This window comes from Magnusiomyces paraingens (genome assembly GCF_902498895.1).
Source record: "Magnusiomyces paraingens strain CBS 517.90 genome assembly, contig: contig4, whole genome shotgun sequence".
Lineage (NCBI taxonomy): Eukaryota > Fungi > Ascomycota > Dipodascomycetes > Dipodascales > Dipodascaceae > Magnusiomyces > Magnusiomyces paraingens.
In genome coordinates, this window is record NW_022474070.1 from 172,497 (window position 1) to 189,349 (window position 16,853).

At 35.3% G+C, this 16,853-nt stretch overlaps 3 protein-coding genes across 3 annotated transcripts; all 3 read right to left on the reverse strand.

The window, feature by feature from the left end:
• Window positions 1-219: 219 nt before the first annotated feature.
• On the reverse strand, window positions 220-3,327 carry SAPINGB_P004841 (uncharacterized protein; the record flags this gene model as incomplete). The annotated part of the gene is made up of 1 exon (XM_031999556.1): window positions 220-3,327. The coding sequence occupies one exon, from the start codon at window positions 3,325-3,327 to the stop codon at window positions 220-222; it is 3,108 nt and encodes a 1,035-aa protein (XP_031855447.1).
• Window positions 3,328-5,359: 2,032 nt separating this feature from the next.
• Window positions 5,360-8,629, reverse strand: SAPINGB_P004842 (uncharacterized protein; the record flags this gene model as incomplete). Its single annotated transcript, XM_031999557.1, has 1 exon — window positions 5,360-8,629. One exon carries the CDS (start codon window positions 8,627-8,629, stop codon window positions 5,360-5,362), a length of 3,270 nt encoding a protein of 1,089 aa, XP_031855448.1.
• A 4,423-nt stretch (window positions 8,630-13,052) lies between these two features.
• On the reverse strand, window positions 13,053-14,768 carry SAPINGB_P004843 (uncharacterized protein; the record flags this gene model as incomplete). The annotated part of the gene is made up of 2 exons (XM_031999558.1): window positions 13,053-14,173; window positions 14,762-14,768. The coding sequence occupies 2 exons, from the start codon at window positions 14,766-14,768 to the stop codon at window positions 13,053-13,055; spliced, it is 1,128 nt and encodes a 375-aa protein (XP_031855449.1).
• Between the last annotated feature and the right edge of the window lie 2,085 nt (window positions 14,769-16,853).

Consider the following 16,853-nt stretch of genomic DNA (forward strand, 5'->3'; position numbering starts at 1 on the left):
TTTTTTTTTTATTTATCCCAACTTTAATACCAGCCAATTTTAGATTAGATTGTTGAAATCATTTTTCATTAACATAATTACATAAAAGGTACAGAACAAAAAAAAAAAAAAAAAAAAAAAAATGGAGGAAAAATATAAACAAAATCGTAAAAATATATAAGTATATGCAAAAAGGTCGTCATAAGTGTTGAATCATTAGTCTAAAAAGTTGATTGGAATTTACTCAGCATCAAGCTTAGGAGGATCGCAAGTGCAGAACAAGTTCAAGTCACCATAAGTATCATCCAAGCGTGTCACAGTGGGCCATGCCTTGCGCTCCTTAAGGTATGGCAGAGGGTAGGCAGCCTCTTCACGAGTATATGGTCTATCAGACCAGTCGCTCTCAATAATATCGCGCGTAGTGTGAGGCGAGTTCTTGAGCACATTGTTTTCCTGAGGAATCTTACCATCCTCAATAGCCTTGATCTCCTGGCGGATCTGAATCATAGCATCGCAGAAACGATCAAGCTCAGCAAGAGATTCACTTTCAGTAGGCTCAATCATAAGAGTGTTGGCAACAGGGAATGACATGGTAGGAGCGTGGAACCCGTAATCTTGCAGTCTCTTGGCAATATCAATGGCCTCGATACCACTGGTAGCCTTGAAGGGACGCATGTCAATGATAAACTCGTGACCGCAAAGACCCTTCTCGTTAGTGTAAAGAATGGGATAGTAGTCAGCAAGTCTAGCCTTCATGTAGTTGGCATTCAAAAGAGCAATCTTGGTAGCCTTGGTCAAGCCCTGGCCACCAGTGAGCTTAATATAAGTCCAGGGAATAGGGAGAATGGATGCAGAACCCCAAGGAGCAGAGCAGACAGATTGGATGGCCTGATCAGTGATACCACTGCTTGACATGTCAACAAGCTTGTGACCTGGAAGGAAAGGTTGAAGATGTGACTTGACGCAAATGGGACCGACACCGGGACCACCACCACCGTGGGGGATGCAGAAAGTCTTGTGGAGGTTGAGATGGCACACATCAGCACCAATGGTACCAGGGCTGGTAAGACCAATCTGGGCATTCATGTTGGCACCATCCATGTAAACCTGGCCACCACGTTCGTGAACAATCTCGCAAGCCTTCTTGACAGTAGGCTCAAAAACACCAAAGGTAGAGGGGTATGTGATCATAATAGCACCAAGTTTATCCTTGTTCTTTTCAGCCTTGGCGAGGAGGTCCTTGAGATCAAGTTCACCATTGCTGGTGCACTTGACAGCAACAACCTTCATGCCAGCCATGGCAGCAGAAGCAGGATTGGTACCATGGGCAGAAACTGGAATCAAGCAAATATTGCGGTGGCTCTGGCCAATGCTCTCAAGGTATTGACGAATGACACGGAGACCAGTGTACTCACCCTGAGCACCAGAGTTGGGCTGGAGAGAGGTAGCATCAAACCCAGTAATATGGGCAAGATCCTTTTCAAGCTGAGAGGTAAGCTCAGCATAACCTTGAGCCTGGTCAATGGGGGCAAAGGGATGAATGTTGGAAAATTCAGGCCAAGTAATGGGAATCATCTCGGTGGTAGCATTAAGCTTCATAGTGCAAGAACCAAGGGGAATCATAGAGTTGGCAAGAGAAATATCCTTGGACTGAAGAAGGTGCATATATCTAAGAAGTTCTGTTTCAGTGTGGTACTTGTGGAAGACATCATAGGGGAGAATCTCAGAAGTACGGGCAACCTCAGCAGGGGGGGCAATAAACTTGCCATCAACAGAAAGATTGAGCTTAGCAATAGCTTCTTCAGGAGTAATTTCAGCGCCAAAGACCTTAAAGAGGTCAGCAAGATCAGTAGCAGAAACAGTTTCGTCAAGAGAAACGGAAACAGTAGACTCGCCTTGCTTGGCCAAGTTAATTTCAAAGTCCTTAACAGCCTTGGCCAAAAACTCATCAGCAGACTGGCCATTGGCAAGGTTAATAGTCAGAGTATCAAAGTAAGTGGAGTTGGCAACAGAGTGAGGAGAGGACTCGTTAATAGCAGTGGCCAAGGCAGCAGTCAGGGTATGGACACGGAGAGCAATGTCTTTGAGACCCTTGGGGCCATGGTAGACAGCATACATGGCAGCCATATTGGCAAGTAAAGCCTGGGCTGTGCAAATATTAGAGGTAGCCTTTTCACGACGAATATGCTGCTCACGGGTCTGGAGAGCAAGTCTGAAAGCAGGGTTGCCCAAACGGTCCTTACTCTTGCCGACAAGACGGCCAGGCATTTTGCGCATTTCACCATCAGTAGTGGCGAAGAAGGCAGCGTGGGGACCACCGTAACCAAAGGGAACACCAAAGCGCTGGGAATTGCCAAAGACAATATCAGCACCAAACTTAGCTGGGGCCTCGAGGACAGTCAAGGCAAGGAGATCGGAAGCAACAGTAAGCAAAGAGCCAGACTGGTGAAGGGTGTCAGCAAGCTGGGACCAGTTTTGAACTGAGCCATCGGCGGCAGGGTACTGAACCATGGCGCCAAGGACGTCCTTGTAGTCTTCCTTAGGGTTGGAAGTAGCCGGAGGGAGACCGACAACAAGGTTAATTCCCAAAAGTTTAGCACGGGACTGGACCACAGAAAGGGTTTGTGGGTAAATATTGGGGTCGACGTAAAAAGTCTTTCTCTTTTCTCTGTGGAAGTGGAAGGCCATGATGACGGCTTCAGCGGCAGCAGTGCCCTCGTCCAGCAAGGAAGCATTTGCGACTGGGAGGCCTGTCAGGTCGCTAACGACGGTTTGGAAGTTGAGGAGAGACTCGAGACGACCCTGGGAAATTTCAGGCTGGTAGGGAGTGTAACTAGTGTACCACTCGGGGCTCTCGAGAATGTTGCGTTGGATGGCAGGTGGGGTGTAGGTACCAAAGTAACCCTGGCCAATGTAACTACGGAGGACCTTGTTTTTAGAGGCAATCTTTTTAAGCTCAGCGGTGGCTTGGGACTCGCTAAGACCATCATTGCGGGGGGAGATCTGGAGCTCGTCAGGACGGCGAATATCAGCCGGGACCACATCGGAGATGAATGCATCGACTGAAGAGTAACCCACGGTTTTAAGCATGGAGTCAACATCAGGGCCAGTGGAGCCATTGTGACGGCGAATAAAGGTGTCGAGAGGATCCAAAGGCGAAGAAGTAGTAGCCAGGAGAGCCTTGGTAGATGTAGAAAAAGTGGCAGAGACGGTTCTAAGAGCGCTTGATTGAAGAGCAATAGGAGCCGAGGATCTTGAAATGATTGAGGATGCGCGAAGAGCAGAAACGCGAGAAGCCATGCGAGCGGCCTTTGAGGCCATGAGCAGGGATCGTCCAACAGAGGACATTGTTATTAGGATTGGTTTAAAAGTGAGTTTTTTTTTTTTTTTTTTTTTTCTTTTTGAGAGAAATAAATAAAAAGAATTGTATGTTTACACGGGAGAGATGTGATAATAGGTTTACCCACGTGTAGTTAGACTTTTTCCAGCAAAAGATAAGAGTAAATGATCTCTCAATGGAAGATGAGTTTGAGTTTGAGAGAGAGGAAGGAAAAGGATAGGAAGATGAGTATTTACGGATATTAAGAGAGTATTATTTATATTTAAAAAGAGTAAAAAGAGTAAAAAAAAAAAAAAAAAAAGAAAAAAAAAAAAAAGAGAGAGAGAGATTAACAAAAAGAAAGGGAAATGTTCCGATATTTATATTAATTTTTTTTTTATTTTATTTTTTTGTTGAGCAGTGTGAATTGACATGGTTTTTCCCCAGTTTGGGGAAATCACTGAGTAAACTCATTTTAACTCAGTGCCAGAGAATTAAAAAATAAAAATAAAAATAAAAATAAAAAAGGAGGTTTAAAGGCTCTTTTGAAGACTATGTTAAGCCGCAAAACCCCCAAAACAGGGAATATGTGTGTGTGTGTGTAGGGTTCTCAGAAATTCCTTCTTTTCAGCTCAGTGGCTATTTTTTTTAGATTTTAAAGTGTATTGATGCCAGTAGACATTTTTTTTAAAAAAAAAAAAAAAAAAAAAAATTCAATTTTACTAGCCTTAAATCAAAATCAAAATCAAAATCAAAATCAATTCTTTTTTTTTTTTTATTTTTTTTATTTTATCTGGAATATATAAAAACTATAATCCTCTATTTGATTTTTTTTTATATATATATATTTTTTTTTTCATTAAATAACTACCAATGATAAAAAAAAAAAAAAAAGAAATAAATAAATAAAAAAAAATTTTTTTTTTTTTTTTTAATCGTCTTTAGTTGGTCCCAAAAAAAAAAAAAAAAACAAAGTAACCTTCTGTCCCGAGTTGAAATTTTTCTCCAGTCAACACTTTTCAACACCAGCCACACTTAACGGCGGTATATATATATATATATATATATATACTCAGGGAAAATGTACTTGAAAAAAAAAAATAAAATAAAATAAAATAAAATAAAATAAAATTTCTTTGGTTACTCGGTGCTTCTCTATATAAACAGTAAACAAAATGTCAATCAACTGATAATAAAAGAGAAGTCTTCATATATATATATATATATATATATATATATATATAAAAGACAAAAAAAAAAAAAATTATTTCTAAATGTATATTAATTTCAAGTGAAATTAACTCAAAATAAACCTTCTAACCATTATCACCCGTTTCTCCGATATATATATATATATATATATATATTCTACTTGTTCATCTCACTTTAGTCCCACCCTTCTTCTTCCAAAAAGGTCCCTTTTGTCTTGTTGGGCTTAATATCAGTAATAAAGTCTTTATTTTTATTTTATTTTATGTTGTTTTTTTTTTTTTTTTTTTTTTTTTTTGGTGAGAGTCATCTCTCTACAAAAAAGACGATAAAAAAAAAAAACTTTTTTTTTTTTTGTTTTTTAAAAAAATTCGCGATCTTCCGGAACTCTCAGTTTTTTTTTTTTTTTTTGACTCGGATTTTATTTTATTTTTTATTTTTTTTTTGACTCGGGAACTTTTCAATTCTTGTTCGCTTATCTTTAAATTGTGACATTACACTTTTATAAAATGAAATGTAATGTAATGTAATTCAAAAAAATGAAATGTAACAACCCTCATCGTCGCCTTCTGACTGAAATCAGCCACCCCCCATTGTTTTCAATTTTTTCACAATGCTTAACATATAGCCCTTTGTTCTCTAATTGACAAAACACTTCCACCAGATCAAATAAAAATCAAATAAAAATCAAATATATATTTTCTTTTTTAAACAAACAAAAAAGGAAATAATGATAAATCTTATCTTAATCAAATAACAAAAAAGAAATTGTCTTTTCTTTCTTTCTTTCTTTCTTTCTTTCTTTTGTTTTATTTTATTTTTTTCTTATTATTTATCATTACTTTTTTTCTTCTAGTTTTCGTACCATACAGCTGAATCTCCATCGCTGTCATCCTCCTCATCATCAATCAACTCGTCATCTTCGTCAACATCATCTTCATTCATCGAATCATACTCAAATGTATCTTGATCAATCGTTAATGGCCTTGATGATGTTAATGCTATTGACGATGAAGTAGAATCTCTAATCAATCGGACCCCAGCCATAGCTGCTGCACGCTCCCCTGTACTCCTTCTTCGTCGACCGCTCGTGCCGCTTCCACGGTTCACACTACTGGGTATTTCTTCATTACTAGTGGTCGTCAATGTAGACAAAGGTGTAGACATGGTAGTGGTACTTTCATCACCATCAACAGTAGTACTGGCATTTGTAGCTTGAATTTCATGACATGGAAGACCTCTCGCGTCAGTGGACATTCTATCAGACGCGCCGCTGCTTCCATTACTATTGCTCTGGCTACTACCACCATTGCTGTTACTTATATGCTGAGTATCATTTTGTTGGTGTAAATGCGAATGAGGTTTCCGCCGGTTATTAAACTGGTACTTGGACGCCGAGCTGTTACTATTATTATCATTATTACTGGTGCCGTTCCCAGGTGATGCAAAAGTCTCGTGCCTTATAGAATCATCCGTCACGGACGGTCGCTTCCGGCTCGAAGATTTGCTCAAACGGCCTTCGCGCACTGCAACTTCCGACGGTAAAACGATCGACGACTGACTACTGTTGCTGGGGTTTTGGTCTCCAATCAGATCAGCAGATGATGATGAGGACGACGAACACGACAAGCGTTGTTGTTGTTGTTGTTGTTGTTGTTGAAAGTCCTGGGTGGATTTTCCAGAACCTTCATTATGGGTATCTGATGTAAATGCTATTTGATGTTGTAGTTGTGGTTGTGGTTGTTGCTGCTGCTGCTGCTGCTGCTGCTGCTGCTGCTGCTGCTGAGATTGGGGTTGTGAAACAACAAGTCTTGTAGGAGAAACCAACTTAAACTGATACTTGTCGCCCATACGCATGACCATGCGCTCAAAATACTGGTCCATGCGCTCGACTTGTGGAACAATACGGTAATCAACGCGGATCAAAAACTCAATTTCAAGCGAATTAAGTTCCACTCGAGACAAACCTCCGACTTTAGCGTAATGGGTATTAGTGCAAAATGTATCGCAAAGTCCCTTACTGGCAACCATAGCCGCTGTGATTAAAAATCGATGTACCGTCAAACTATTAATGTTAAAAATGTTAAAGGTCGTGCATAACAAATCTATATAATAGATTATAGCCATGATGATGCTCTTTTCAAGCGAACAAAACTTAGTTATACGAATCAAATAGTCTCGAATCGAAATCGGTGGATGCGACCGCGAATGAAACCGAGTCAAATGCTGTGCGTCAAAAGGAAGTGCATCATTTAGAATAACAAGCTCTTGAAGCATGGATGATACAAGCGTAATGATATCAGCTGTCGAACACTCAAAAAAGTGTCGAGAAAGAATCTTGGGACCGGTAGCAGTAGTAGGAGATGGTAACGTAGAGGTTGCAGCGGAATTCTGAGGAGGATCAATCTGTGGACGAGACTGTCGTTGTGGTACTGCTGGTTGTACTGTTGGTTGTGCTATTGGTTGTGCTATTGGTTGTGCTATTGATTGTGCTATTTTGTTGGTAGAAGAGGCTTGTTGAGGAGGTTGCTGTTGCTGCTGAGGTTTCGTTTCTGGTATCGCGATAGTCGATGAAGAAGACAAAGGAGAAGATGCTAGCTGAGGTCGGTTATTTGAAAGTGATTTGGTTTGTGCATGGTGGTGCTGGTGGTGGTGGTGCTGATGGTGCTGCTGCTGCTGCTGCTGCTTGCTCGGAATGTTAGTTGATGCTGGAGAATGAGCAGGTGAGGATGATGCCGACGATGAAGATGACGAAGATGAGTATGACGGATATGAAAAGGAAGCTTTCCTGTGGGGCCCCATTTTGGCGGCGGAGCTAACGGCCTTTTGTTGGACAATATTTTTGGGTTGAAGGTCCCTGAGGGTATTATTGTTATTATTATTATTATTATTATTATTATTATTATTATTATTATTATTATTATTATTACTAATACAAGCTCTTGATAAATTATTGTCTTGTATTAATGTTTTTTCTTCTTGCAAGCCCTGAGTGCCAGTTGGATTAGTGGTGGTGGTGGTATTGGTATTGGTGACTGTTTCTAGTGGTGAAGTCGATTCTGAGAGGGGTAGTAAAGAAGGTTTTTGTAAATTTTCTTCTTCTTCTTCTTCTTCTTCTTCTTCTTCTTCTTCTTCTTTTTGTCGGGGGTGGTGATTTAGTTTGACAGTCGGGATGGCCGTCGGAATAGAATAGCGGGTAGATGAGGGGGGGGGATTAAAGTTTTTAGTTTCCTGCGGCGGTAGAGGATGCTTTTGTAGTGGCGTTGGATTTTTGCTTGAAGTTTGAAGGGAAGAAGAATAAGATGAATAAGATGAAGAAATACAAGGAGTAATAGAAATAGAAGAAACAGATTTACAAGTGTCAGCCACAGGCAAAGATGAATTCTCCAGAGGTAGGGGTTGTCGTTGCTGTTGTTGTTGTCGTTGCTGTTGTTGCTGTTGTTGCTGTTGTTGAGCGGAGCCGGCCGGCGTGGCTTGCGGCTTGTTAGGGCGGCTGTCTGAAAGGCTGGAGACCGCTTTAATACTATTTCTGGAAGCATTTATTATGGTGTATGTAGTAGCAGTGACAGCAGAGGGTTTATTATTGTCATTAAGTTTACTCTGGTTATTGTTACCATTGTTATTATAATTATTACTATTATTATTATTTTCATTAGAGCTACTAGGCTCGAGTTGTTGCTGCGAGATTGATGTAGCGCCGCGGAGTGTCGAGTGATGATGATTATGATGGCTCGACAACAGTGATGGCGAGGATGAGGAAGACAATACCAAAGACTGTTGTACTGGTTGTATTGGTTGTATTGGTTGTATTGGTGGTGAAGTCCGTGACAAAGCTACTACGGAACCTTGGGGAAAGCTACCAGAGTGCTGAAGTCGTTGTTGTTGTGATTGAGATGGTTGTTGTGGTTGTGGTTGCTTTCTAAGTGGTTCCGAAGTTTCTTTTTTACAACGAACAGCAGGCAACGAAGGAGAAGATGCTGATGAAGAGGATGAAGACGTTGTTGCTGCTGATGCTGGTGTTGATGTTGTTGTTTGAGGGAAGATATTCATGGATCGACGAGTGGGTAGACATTTCGGAGCCTTAGGGGACATGGAGGGGGAAAGTGTCGGACTTGAAAACATTGATGGTGGATCTGGGCTTGTATTTATAGATAAGTATAGGATCAGTTAAAAGTAAAATCTGATTGATGGAATATTTTATTATGGAAATGATAATGTACAAGGCTTATATATATGTTTAACAAAAAAAAAAAAAAATAAAAAGCAATAATTGTCCAAGAAAAATCATATACCCGGACAATAAACTTGGATTATTTCTCCGCAATCTGTCCGTCAAATGGCGATTGGAAAAAAAAAGAGTTATAAAGGAAGGAGAAAAAACCAGAATTCAAATCCTGATAATAAAAAAAAGAATTCATTCATTTAAAATAATAAAGTATATAAGAAAGGAAAAAGAAGAAGAAAAAAAAGGAGGGCTTTTTTTTTTTTTTTTTAGCTTTACGACCATGATTTGATTTTTTTAATGGTTTTACTGATTAAGTAAAATGGGGCTCCCCAGTCTTTAAACAAGCCTAAAATGGAAACATCCCAAACCATCCAAATTATGTCATCCTTTTAATAAACATTATGTAATTCACTTCACGTGGGTCATCCCGAGCGCTCTACAGGTGAAAAAAAAAAATTCAATCACCTTCAGCACCTTTGCTAAAAAAAAAATAAAAATAAAAATAAAATAAAATAAAAATAAAAATAAAAATACTGAAAACCCGCCCAACAAGGACCCTCACCAAGGAGCACCGCACTAGTCTCATGCGTATCATTGGCTTGAGCTCAAAATACAGGGGGAGGAGGAGGTCTGGTGGTGAAAAGAAGATTCTCTTCTTCTTCTTCTTTGAGGAAACCAAAGTATAGTGAATCTGGTTTGCTTTTAATAGGAAATTTGTGAGTTGATAAAATAAAACTCAAAGAAAAAAAAAAAAAAAAAAAAGAGGAGGAGGGTAGATATGGGGGGAGGAAAAATGAAGAAGTGAGGGTCCTTTTCAGATTATGAATTTCAGTTTAGAAACACCTTTTTCTACAAGAAGGATTTTTTTCTTTTTCTTTCTTTCTGTTGATCTACAAATAAAAAAAATATATATATGTAGTATACCATCATCTATCTATATAATTTCAAATAATTCATTCATCTAAAAAAAAAAAATTATTTTTTTTCAGTAATTAAGATATATATATATATATATATTTTTTTTTTTAAAAATGGCTTGGTATTCTTATGTGTTTTTTTTTTCACCCCATGACAACTACAACTACAAACAACTACAAACAACAACAACGACGACGACGACGATGGTGATGATGATTTTCAATCGATAGGTATGTCCGGCGGCTAGCGTCGGTTTTTATTAATAATAATAATAATAATAATAATAGACCTTTAGAAAGGTAAATTAAAAAGTAGAAAGGAAACCCTCTTCTTCACAACCATTCAACTGGTGTTATCGGTTATCGCGGTGTCACCATATGCATACCGGCATAAAGTTATGTTTGGATAGTGTAGCCCATCCCATCTTGTATTTACTTTCTTTTCTTTCTTTTCTTTCTCTTAAGAAAAAAGCTTCTTTCTTTTATTTCTTTTCTTCTTTCTTGCAGGGAAACTTCCTGCTACTGTAGCTATGACTTTTGTTACTGCAAAAAAATTAAATAAACATAAATAAAAATAAATAAAATGAAATGAAATGAAATAAAATAAAATAAAATAAAATAAAATAAAATAAAATAAAATAAAATAAAATAAAATAAAATAAAATAAAATAAAATAAAATAAAATAAAATAAAATAAAATAAAATAAAATAAAATAAAATAAAATAAAATAAAATAAAATAAAATAAAATAAAATAAAATAAAATAAAATAAAATAAAATAAAATAAAATAAAATAAAATAAAATAAAATAAAATAAAATAAAATAAAATAAAATAAAATAAAATAAAATAAAATAAAATAAAATAAAATAAAATAAAATAAAATAAAATAAAATAAAATAAAATAAAATAAAATAAAATAAAATAAAATAAAATAAAATAAAATAAAATAAAAATAAAATAAAATAAAATAAAATAAAATAAAATAAAATAAAATAAAATAAAATAAAATAAAATAAAATAAAATAAAATAAAATAAAATAAAATAAAATAAAATAAAATAAAACAGTATAAATATACTTGATTTATTTTTATTATTGATTTCGAAATCATTTTGGAACCTTTTTTTTTTAACCTACCGTTTTTTTGGTAGGATCATGTCTCAAAATGTCGCGATAATGTTTGATGTTGATAAAAGAATAATTGTTTTTAATAATTAAGAAAAAAAAAAAAAAACGTGCTTGAAACAGCTTGTTTTAAAGGATTTTCTTTAACATTTATATATAAAACTAAGCGGAAAAGCAAATATTAAATAAAAATAAACAAAAATTAATAAATTCTCTTGTAAAGTAACCAAATAATCCTATTTCTCAACATTGATATTTTGTTTTAAAAAAAAAAAAAAAGTCAATAAAATGAATTCATAAGGATATCATATGTTAGCTAAAAAGTACCTTTCTAATACTCTTATTTAACAGAAAAAAAAAAACAGAGAAATAAAAAGAAAATATATTCTTTTCATCTATCATGTCCAACCCATCGTCTTGTGCTTTTTTACTTGAAAAAAAATAAAAATAAAAATAAAAATTAAAATAAAAAAGAATCACTTTATCACTCCCCCTTTTCACCATTAATCGCATGTCCAAATCTTCTTTCGGATTAGAGATCCGTCTCGCTTAACTTTAAAAACCTAACAGAAATAAGCGTAATAAACAAGATATACCTAGTAACAAGGTATATATATAAATAACTAATTAGTTATCAACCATTAAGCATTTATATATATACTACCCTATCCAGTTCGGTACATTATTGGACTTGAACTAAATCTCTTCTTTTTTTTTATTCTGCATTTCGTCAATTGATTTTTTGCTTTTTTTTTTTTCTTTTTATTTAAAAAAAAAATAAACAAAGAAAGAAAAGAAAATAAAGTAAAGTAAAACAAGACTTTTTAAAAGACTTTGTTGGTTTTTAAATACAATTGTTTATTTATACAATGAAAATAATATAATCTTATACTAATTGCTTGAAATATGTAGCCTGCTCTTTATAATAAAAAAAAATAGTATATATATCATGTATGGAATATGCCAATATACAGGTATTATTATTACTTTAATACCAATTATATATATATATATATTTTTTCATAAAAAAAATAAGTCTCTATAAATATCTTTAAAATTTGACCTTATTTTGTTCATTTAACTTCTTATTAATGCCCTAAACTCAGTACTCCTAGCTTTCTCTCTCTCCCCCTTAAACGTCATTTAGAACCGTTTAACCACTGGCTATGCAATGCACTTAATTTTTTTTTTTTTGATAAACATACAACGGTAGCATTAAACTCTTTTTTTTTTTCTTCTTTATTCTACCATTTCTCTCAAATTTTCAAGCTCAAATTTTAAAGATATCTTGTCTTGAAATATTTACCAATATTAATACATTTTTTCTTACTTACTAATAATGTTGTTCAAATGAAAATAGGTTTTTTTTTTCTTCTCCAAAAAGAGGAAAGGCCAGGTTATTTCAATTGATAATATTTGTTGATTATTAGATGAAAATAAATTGAATGTATTGGTATCATTCAGTATCAAATCAAGTCAATTGAAATAGTAATTCAATCTTCTTCTTTTTTTTCTTTTTTCTTCTTCTTCTTCTTCTTCTTCTTCTTCTTCTGCATATCCAATTTGAACATCTAAACTATAAAAACTTTCCAAAATTCATTTTTCATAAGCTTATTTTTCATATATTTGTACATCCTGATCTTTTTTTATTTATTTATTTTATTTTCTTACAATTACTGTAAAATATATGCAATGTGAGTGTAAATACATCTCAACTCATGAGAAAAAAAAAATCCCTCGCTATAATTTTCAAAAGAAAAATCTCTTTACATATATTTCTTAACCTTGTCATTTTAATATAATCCAATTGTTTCTATCATTCTTTTCATCCTTTCAATAGCAATCTTTTATTATCATATATATATATATATATATATATACTTATAATAATAGTAAATTCATAATTAAAATGATTACAACTCAATTTGCTCCAAGTTTAAAGAATTTTTCACATATTTTCATTCATTTCTGTTTATGAAATTTTAGAAAATTACATTCCAATCATTGGCACGTGATATATATATAATACGAAAAAACGAACCATAAAAAAATTATTCATCAAAACATTCAAAAAAAAAAAAAAAACGCTCAAAACAATGTGCACATTTGAAAATTTTTGAAAAAAAAAAAAAAAATTGGAGCAAAGTTAATTTTAAAAGATATGATTAAAACAAACTCATGGTACTGTAAAAAAAAAAAACAAAAAAAAATATTCAACGACTAAAGATTTTCATTATCATTATAAAAAGTTTTTCAACAAATACAAGAGTAAAACGCTTAGAAGCACTTTCTGTGGACAATAGAAGGACCAGACTCGTCGTACTCTTGCTTGGAGATCCACATCTGCTGGAAGGTAGAAAGGGAGGCGAGAATAGAACCACCAATCCAGACAGAGAACTTTCTCTCGGGAGGAGCAATAATCTTGACCTTCATGGAAGAAGGAGCAAGAGCAGTGATCTCCTTCTGCATACGCTCGGCAATACCGGGGTACATGGTGGTACCACCAGACATGACAATGTTTCCGTAAAGATCCTTACGGACATCAACATCACACTTCATGATAGAGTTGAAAGTGGTCTCGTGGATACCAGAAGACTCAAGACCCAGAACAGAGGGGTTGAAAAGGGCCTCAGGAGCACGGAATCGCTCGTTGCCAATGGTGATGACCTGACCATCAGGGAGTTCGTAGCTCTTCTCAAGGGAGGAGCTCTGGGAAGCAGTCTGGAGTTCCTGCTCAAAGTCGAGAGCGACGTAACAGAGCTTCTCCTTGATTTCACGGACAATTTCTCTCTCAGCAGAGGTAGAGAAAGAGTAACCACGCTCAGAAAGAATCTTCATGAGGTAGTCAGTAAGATCTCTACCAGCCAAGTCAATACGCATGATAGCATGGGGAAGAGAGAAACCGGCGTAAATGGGGACGACGTGGGTAACACCATCACCAGAGTCAAGGACAATACCGGTGGTACGACCAGAGGCGTAAAGGGAAAGGACGGCCTGAATAGAGACGTAGAAGGCAGGGGCGTTGAAGGTTTCAAAGATAATCTGGGTCATCTTTTCTCTGTTGGACTTGGGGTTTATGGGAGCCTCAGTAAGAAGGACAGGGTGCTCCTCAGGGGCAACTCTTAATTCGTTGTAGAAAGTGTGGTGCCAGATCTTCTCCATATCGTCCCAGTTTGTAACGATACCGTGCTCGATAGGATATCTGAGGGTAAGGATACCACGCTTGGACTGAGCCTCGTCACCGACGTAGGAGTCCTTCTGGTTCATGCCGACCATGATACCCTGGTGACGGGGGCGACCGACGATAGAGGGGAAAACGGCACGAGGGGCGTCATCGCCAGCGAAACCGGCCTTGCACATACCGGAACCGTTGTCAATGACGAGGGCAGCAACTTCATCTATAAATTAAGGCGTTAGTATTGTTGTTGTTTTATATTTGAAGAGTTTTGGGATGTGCAAAAAGTGTTATCAAAAGGAGGGGAGAGCCAAGGTTTAATTTTTTTCTGATAATGATGAGCTGTTAAAGTTGGGCGGGTCCAAGCTATGCAGCTATTGGTTGATTAGCTTAAATAACCACATTTGCATAGCAATGGATTGAAATTTTTCAAAATAAAGACAACTGAATATAAAAGAATTGAACGATTTCAAGTGGCAAAAAAAAATTGTTCAAAAGAGGAAAAGATTATCATGCGCTGAAGATGAATTAATAAAAAAAAAACTCAAGTCTTTTTTCAAGTCCTGGTAATATGTTGAAAAAAAAAACTAAACATTTGACTGGACTTTGAGGTTTAATAATGATATCTAACATCTTCTTAATGCCATCAAGAGCTATTGCTAGTTGAAATGCAATTCATAAACAAAGGCTGATGGATGAAAGCGTGGATATAAACAAAAGCTCTTGAAGAAGAAAAAAAAAACCAAGGCAACCTAAAAATATACACCAAGCACATTGATTAAACATGAGTAAACGATAGAACACTACATACCTTCCATTTTGAATGTATATTAATGCTTTTGCGAGCGTAAGAATTTAATAGAGGGTGTGGTTTAAAGAGAGAGAAAAAGGTGATTGAACAAACAAGACCAAATGGTAAAGAAGTGTAAAAGAAAAAGAGAAAGGGGAAGGGAAAAAAAAAAAAAAAAAAGAGAAGAAGAAGAAGAAAAAAAGGGGGGCGAGAGGGAAAAAATATTTAAAAAAAAAGGCCGTAAAGGAGGGTAAAACTATATATGGGTATTTATATATATATATATATGTGAGGGAGATACCGGAGTAGGAATTTACCACGTAAGAGCATATAATAGGGGGGAGGGAAGGAAGAACCGCACTTTTGTGTGTGTGTGTGTGATGTGTACCGCCACCCTAACATTTAGAGAGCGCGCGGCCTAACTCCAGGGGCCAAAAATATGCTTCAAGCCGATAAAAAATACCCAAAATAAACAGGGCAGTGCTATACCCAGTTGAACATATAATATATTTCAATTGGAATAATCACCAAGCTTTTAAATTTCATTTGTTGATATTGATTCTACGCTGTATATATCTAAAGATGAGAAAATAAATAAAATTGATATATACTACTACTATTGTCAAAAAAAAAAAAAAAAAAACCAGGCTGTATAGTGTGGTGGATATTTCCCTAAAAGCCCTGTTGTTTTCTTTCTTCTCCATTTTTTTTTTTTTTTTTTTTTTTTGGTTGACTTCTCTGTTAAGAATAAAACGAACCATTTGGTCTTTGTGGTCAATTGACTCGATACGATGATGATGACTTTAAAATGAAGCAAAGCCTCGTCATTGATTAATCCCTGAGAAAATAGTCGCGCACCAGTTTGTCATTCTATTTACATCTTTCTGAGCGCCCAACTTACACAGCCCAGCTATTGCTACTGCTACTACTACTACTACTACTACTACTGAAGCTTCTTGTTCTTTAATCTTCTTCACTCAGCAACCGCCACCAAAGTTAACAAGTGGCGATTTACGTAATAATATCTCCTATTCTGACTAATCTACTATCACTAAAACCTTATCCAATCGCTAACTGCTTCCGCTGATGATCACATGATGTTTCCTTTCTCTAATAGCCGATCTCTTCTTTTTTTTTTTCCTTCTCTTGAATAAAAAAAAAAAGAAAACCTCCATTCTGGCAACTTCTCCAAATGATTATCTGGATGGCAGATGTGCTATTCTGAAGTTACTCATAGAGATTGAATACACAAAAAAAAAATGAAAAAGAAAAAAAAAAGACCGCAGAATGGGTGATAGAACTGAGATGTCGGCACATTACAAAGTAAATTTTTTAACATCATGGCCAACAAGCCAATGTCAATATATATAGTTAACCCTCGGTTTACACTTTGGGGTCATGTGATTGCGTCTTTTTTTTTTTTTTTTTTATCACTGTGGATGTTGACCATCTTTGACTAGCCCAACGAATAGGGGATTTTTGCTGTTATCTTAACTTTTACACTCAGCCACGTTAAATTTTGGTTTAACAAAAAAAAAAATTAATAATAAAATTTTTTAGCTTTTTCTTATGGTTGCTAAATAATAAAGGTATATGTTTGGGGGCAACTTCTCGGTATCTCCGATGCATCCGGTTTTCCTTACCACCACAAAAATATTAGGCTCTTGAATGTAAATGTAAAACATGGAAAAAACACACTCGGATTAGGAGTTTAATTTCCGAATATCAGATTTCCTGACGTTAATACAGATATTTAGTTCAATGACATTTTATTATTATCTGACGTATTTGGCTATTATATCGTAATATTGGGATATTGGATTTTTATGGATTTTTTGGAATTGTTATTATTATTTTTTTTTTTTTGCCACAATTAGCGTTTTTTGAATTGAACGAAAGTCTAGAATTATATATAGGCAAATTTTTAGAAAACCACTTAAAGACTCCTCTAAAGAAAAAAAAAAACACTACGTTTGCTTTCTTAATTCTTTTTAAATTAAAGTCCATTCTAAACAATAACCAAAACAACAACTCCAGTAACAGAATCTTTATTAAGCAATATTGCTAAATCTTCACATAATAACATTAAGGTTATGTGATAATATAAAGTTAC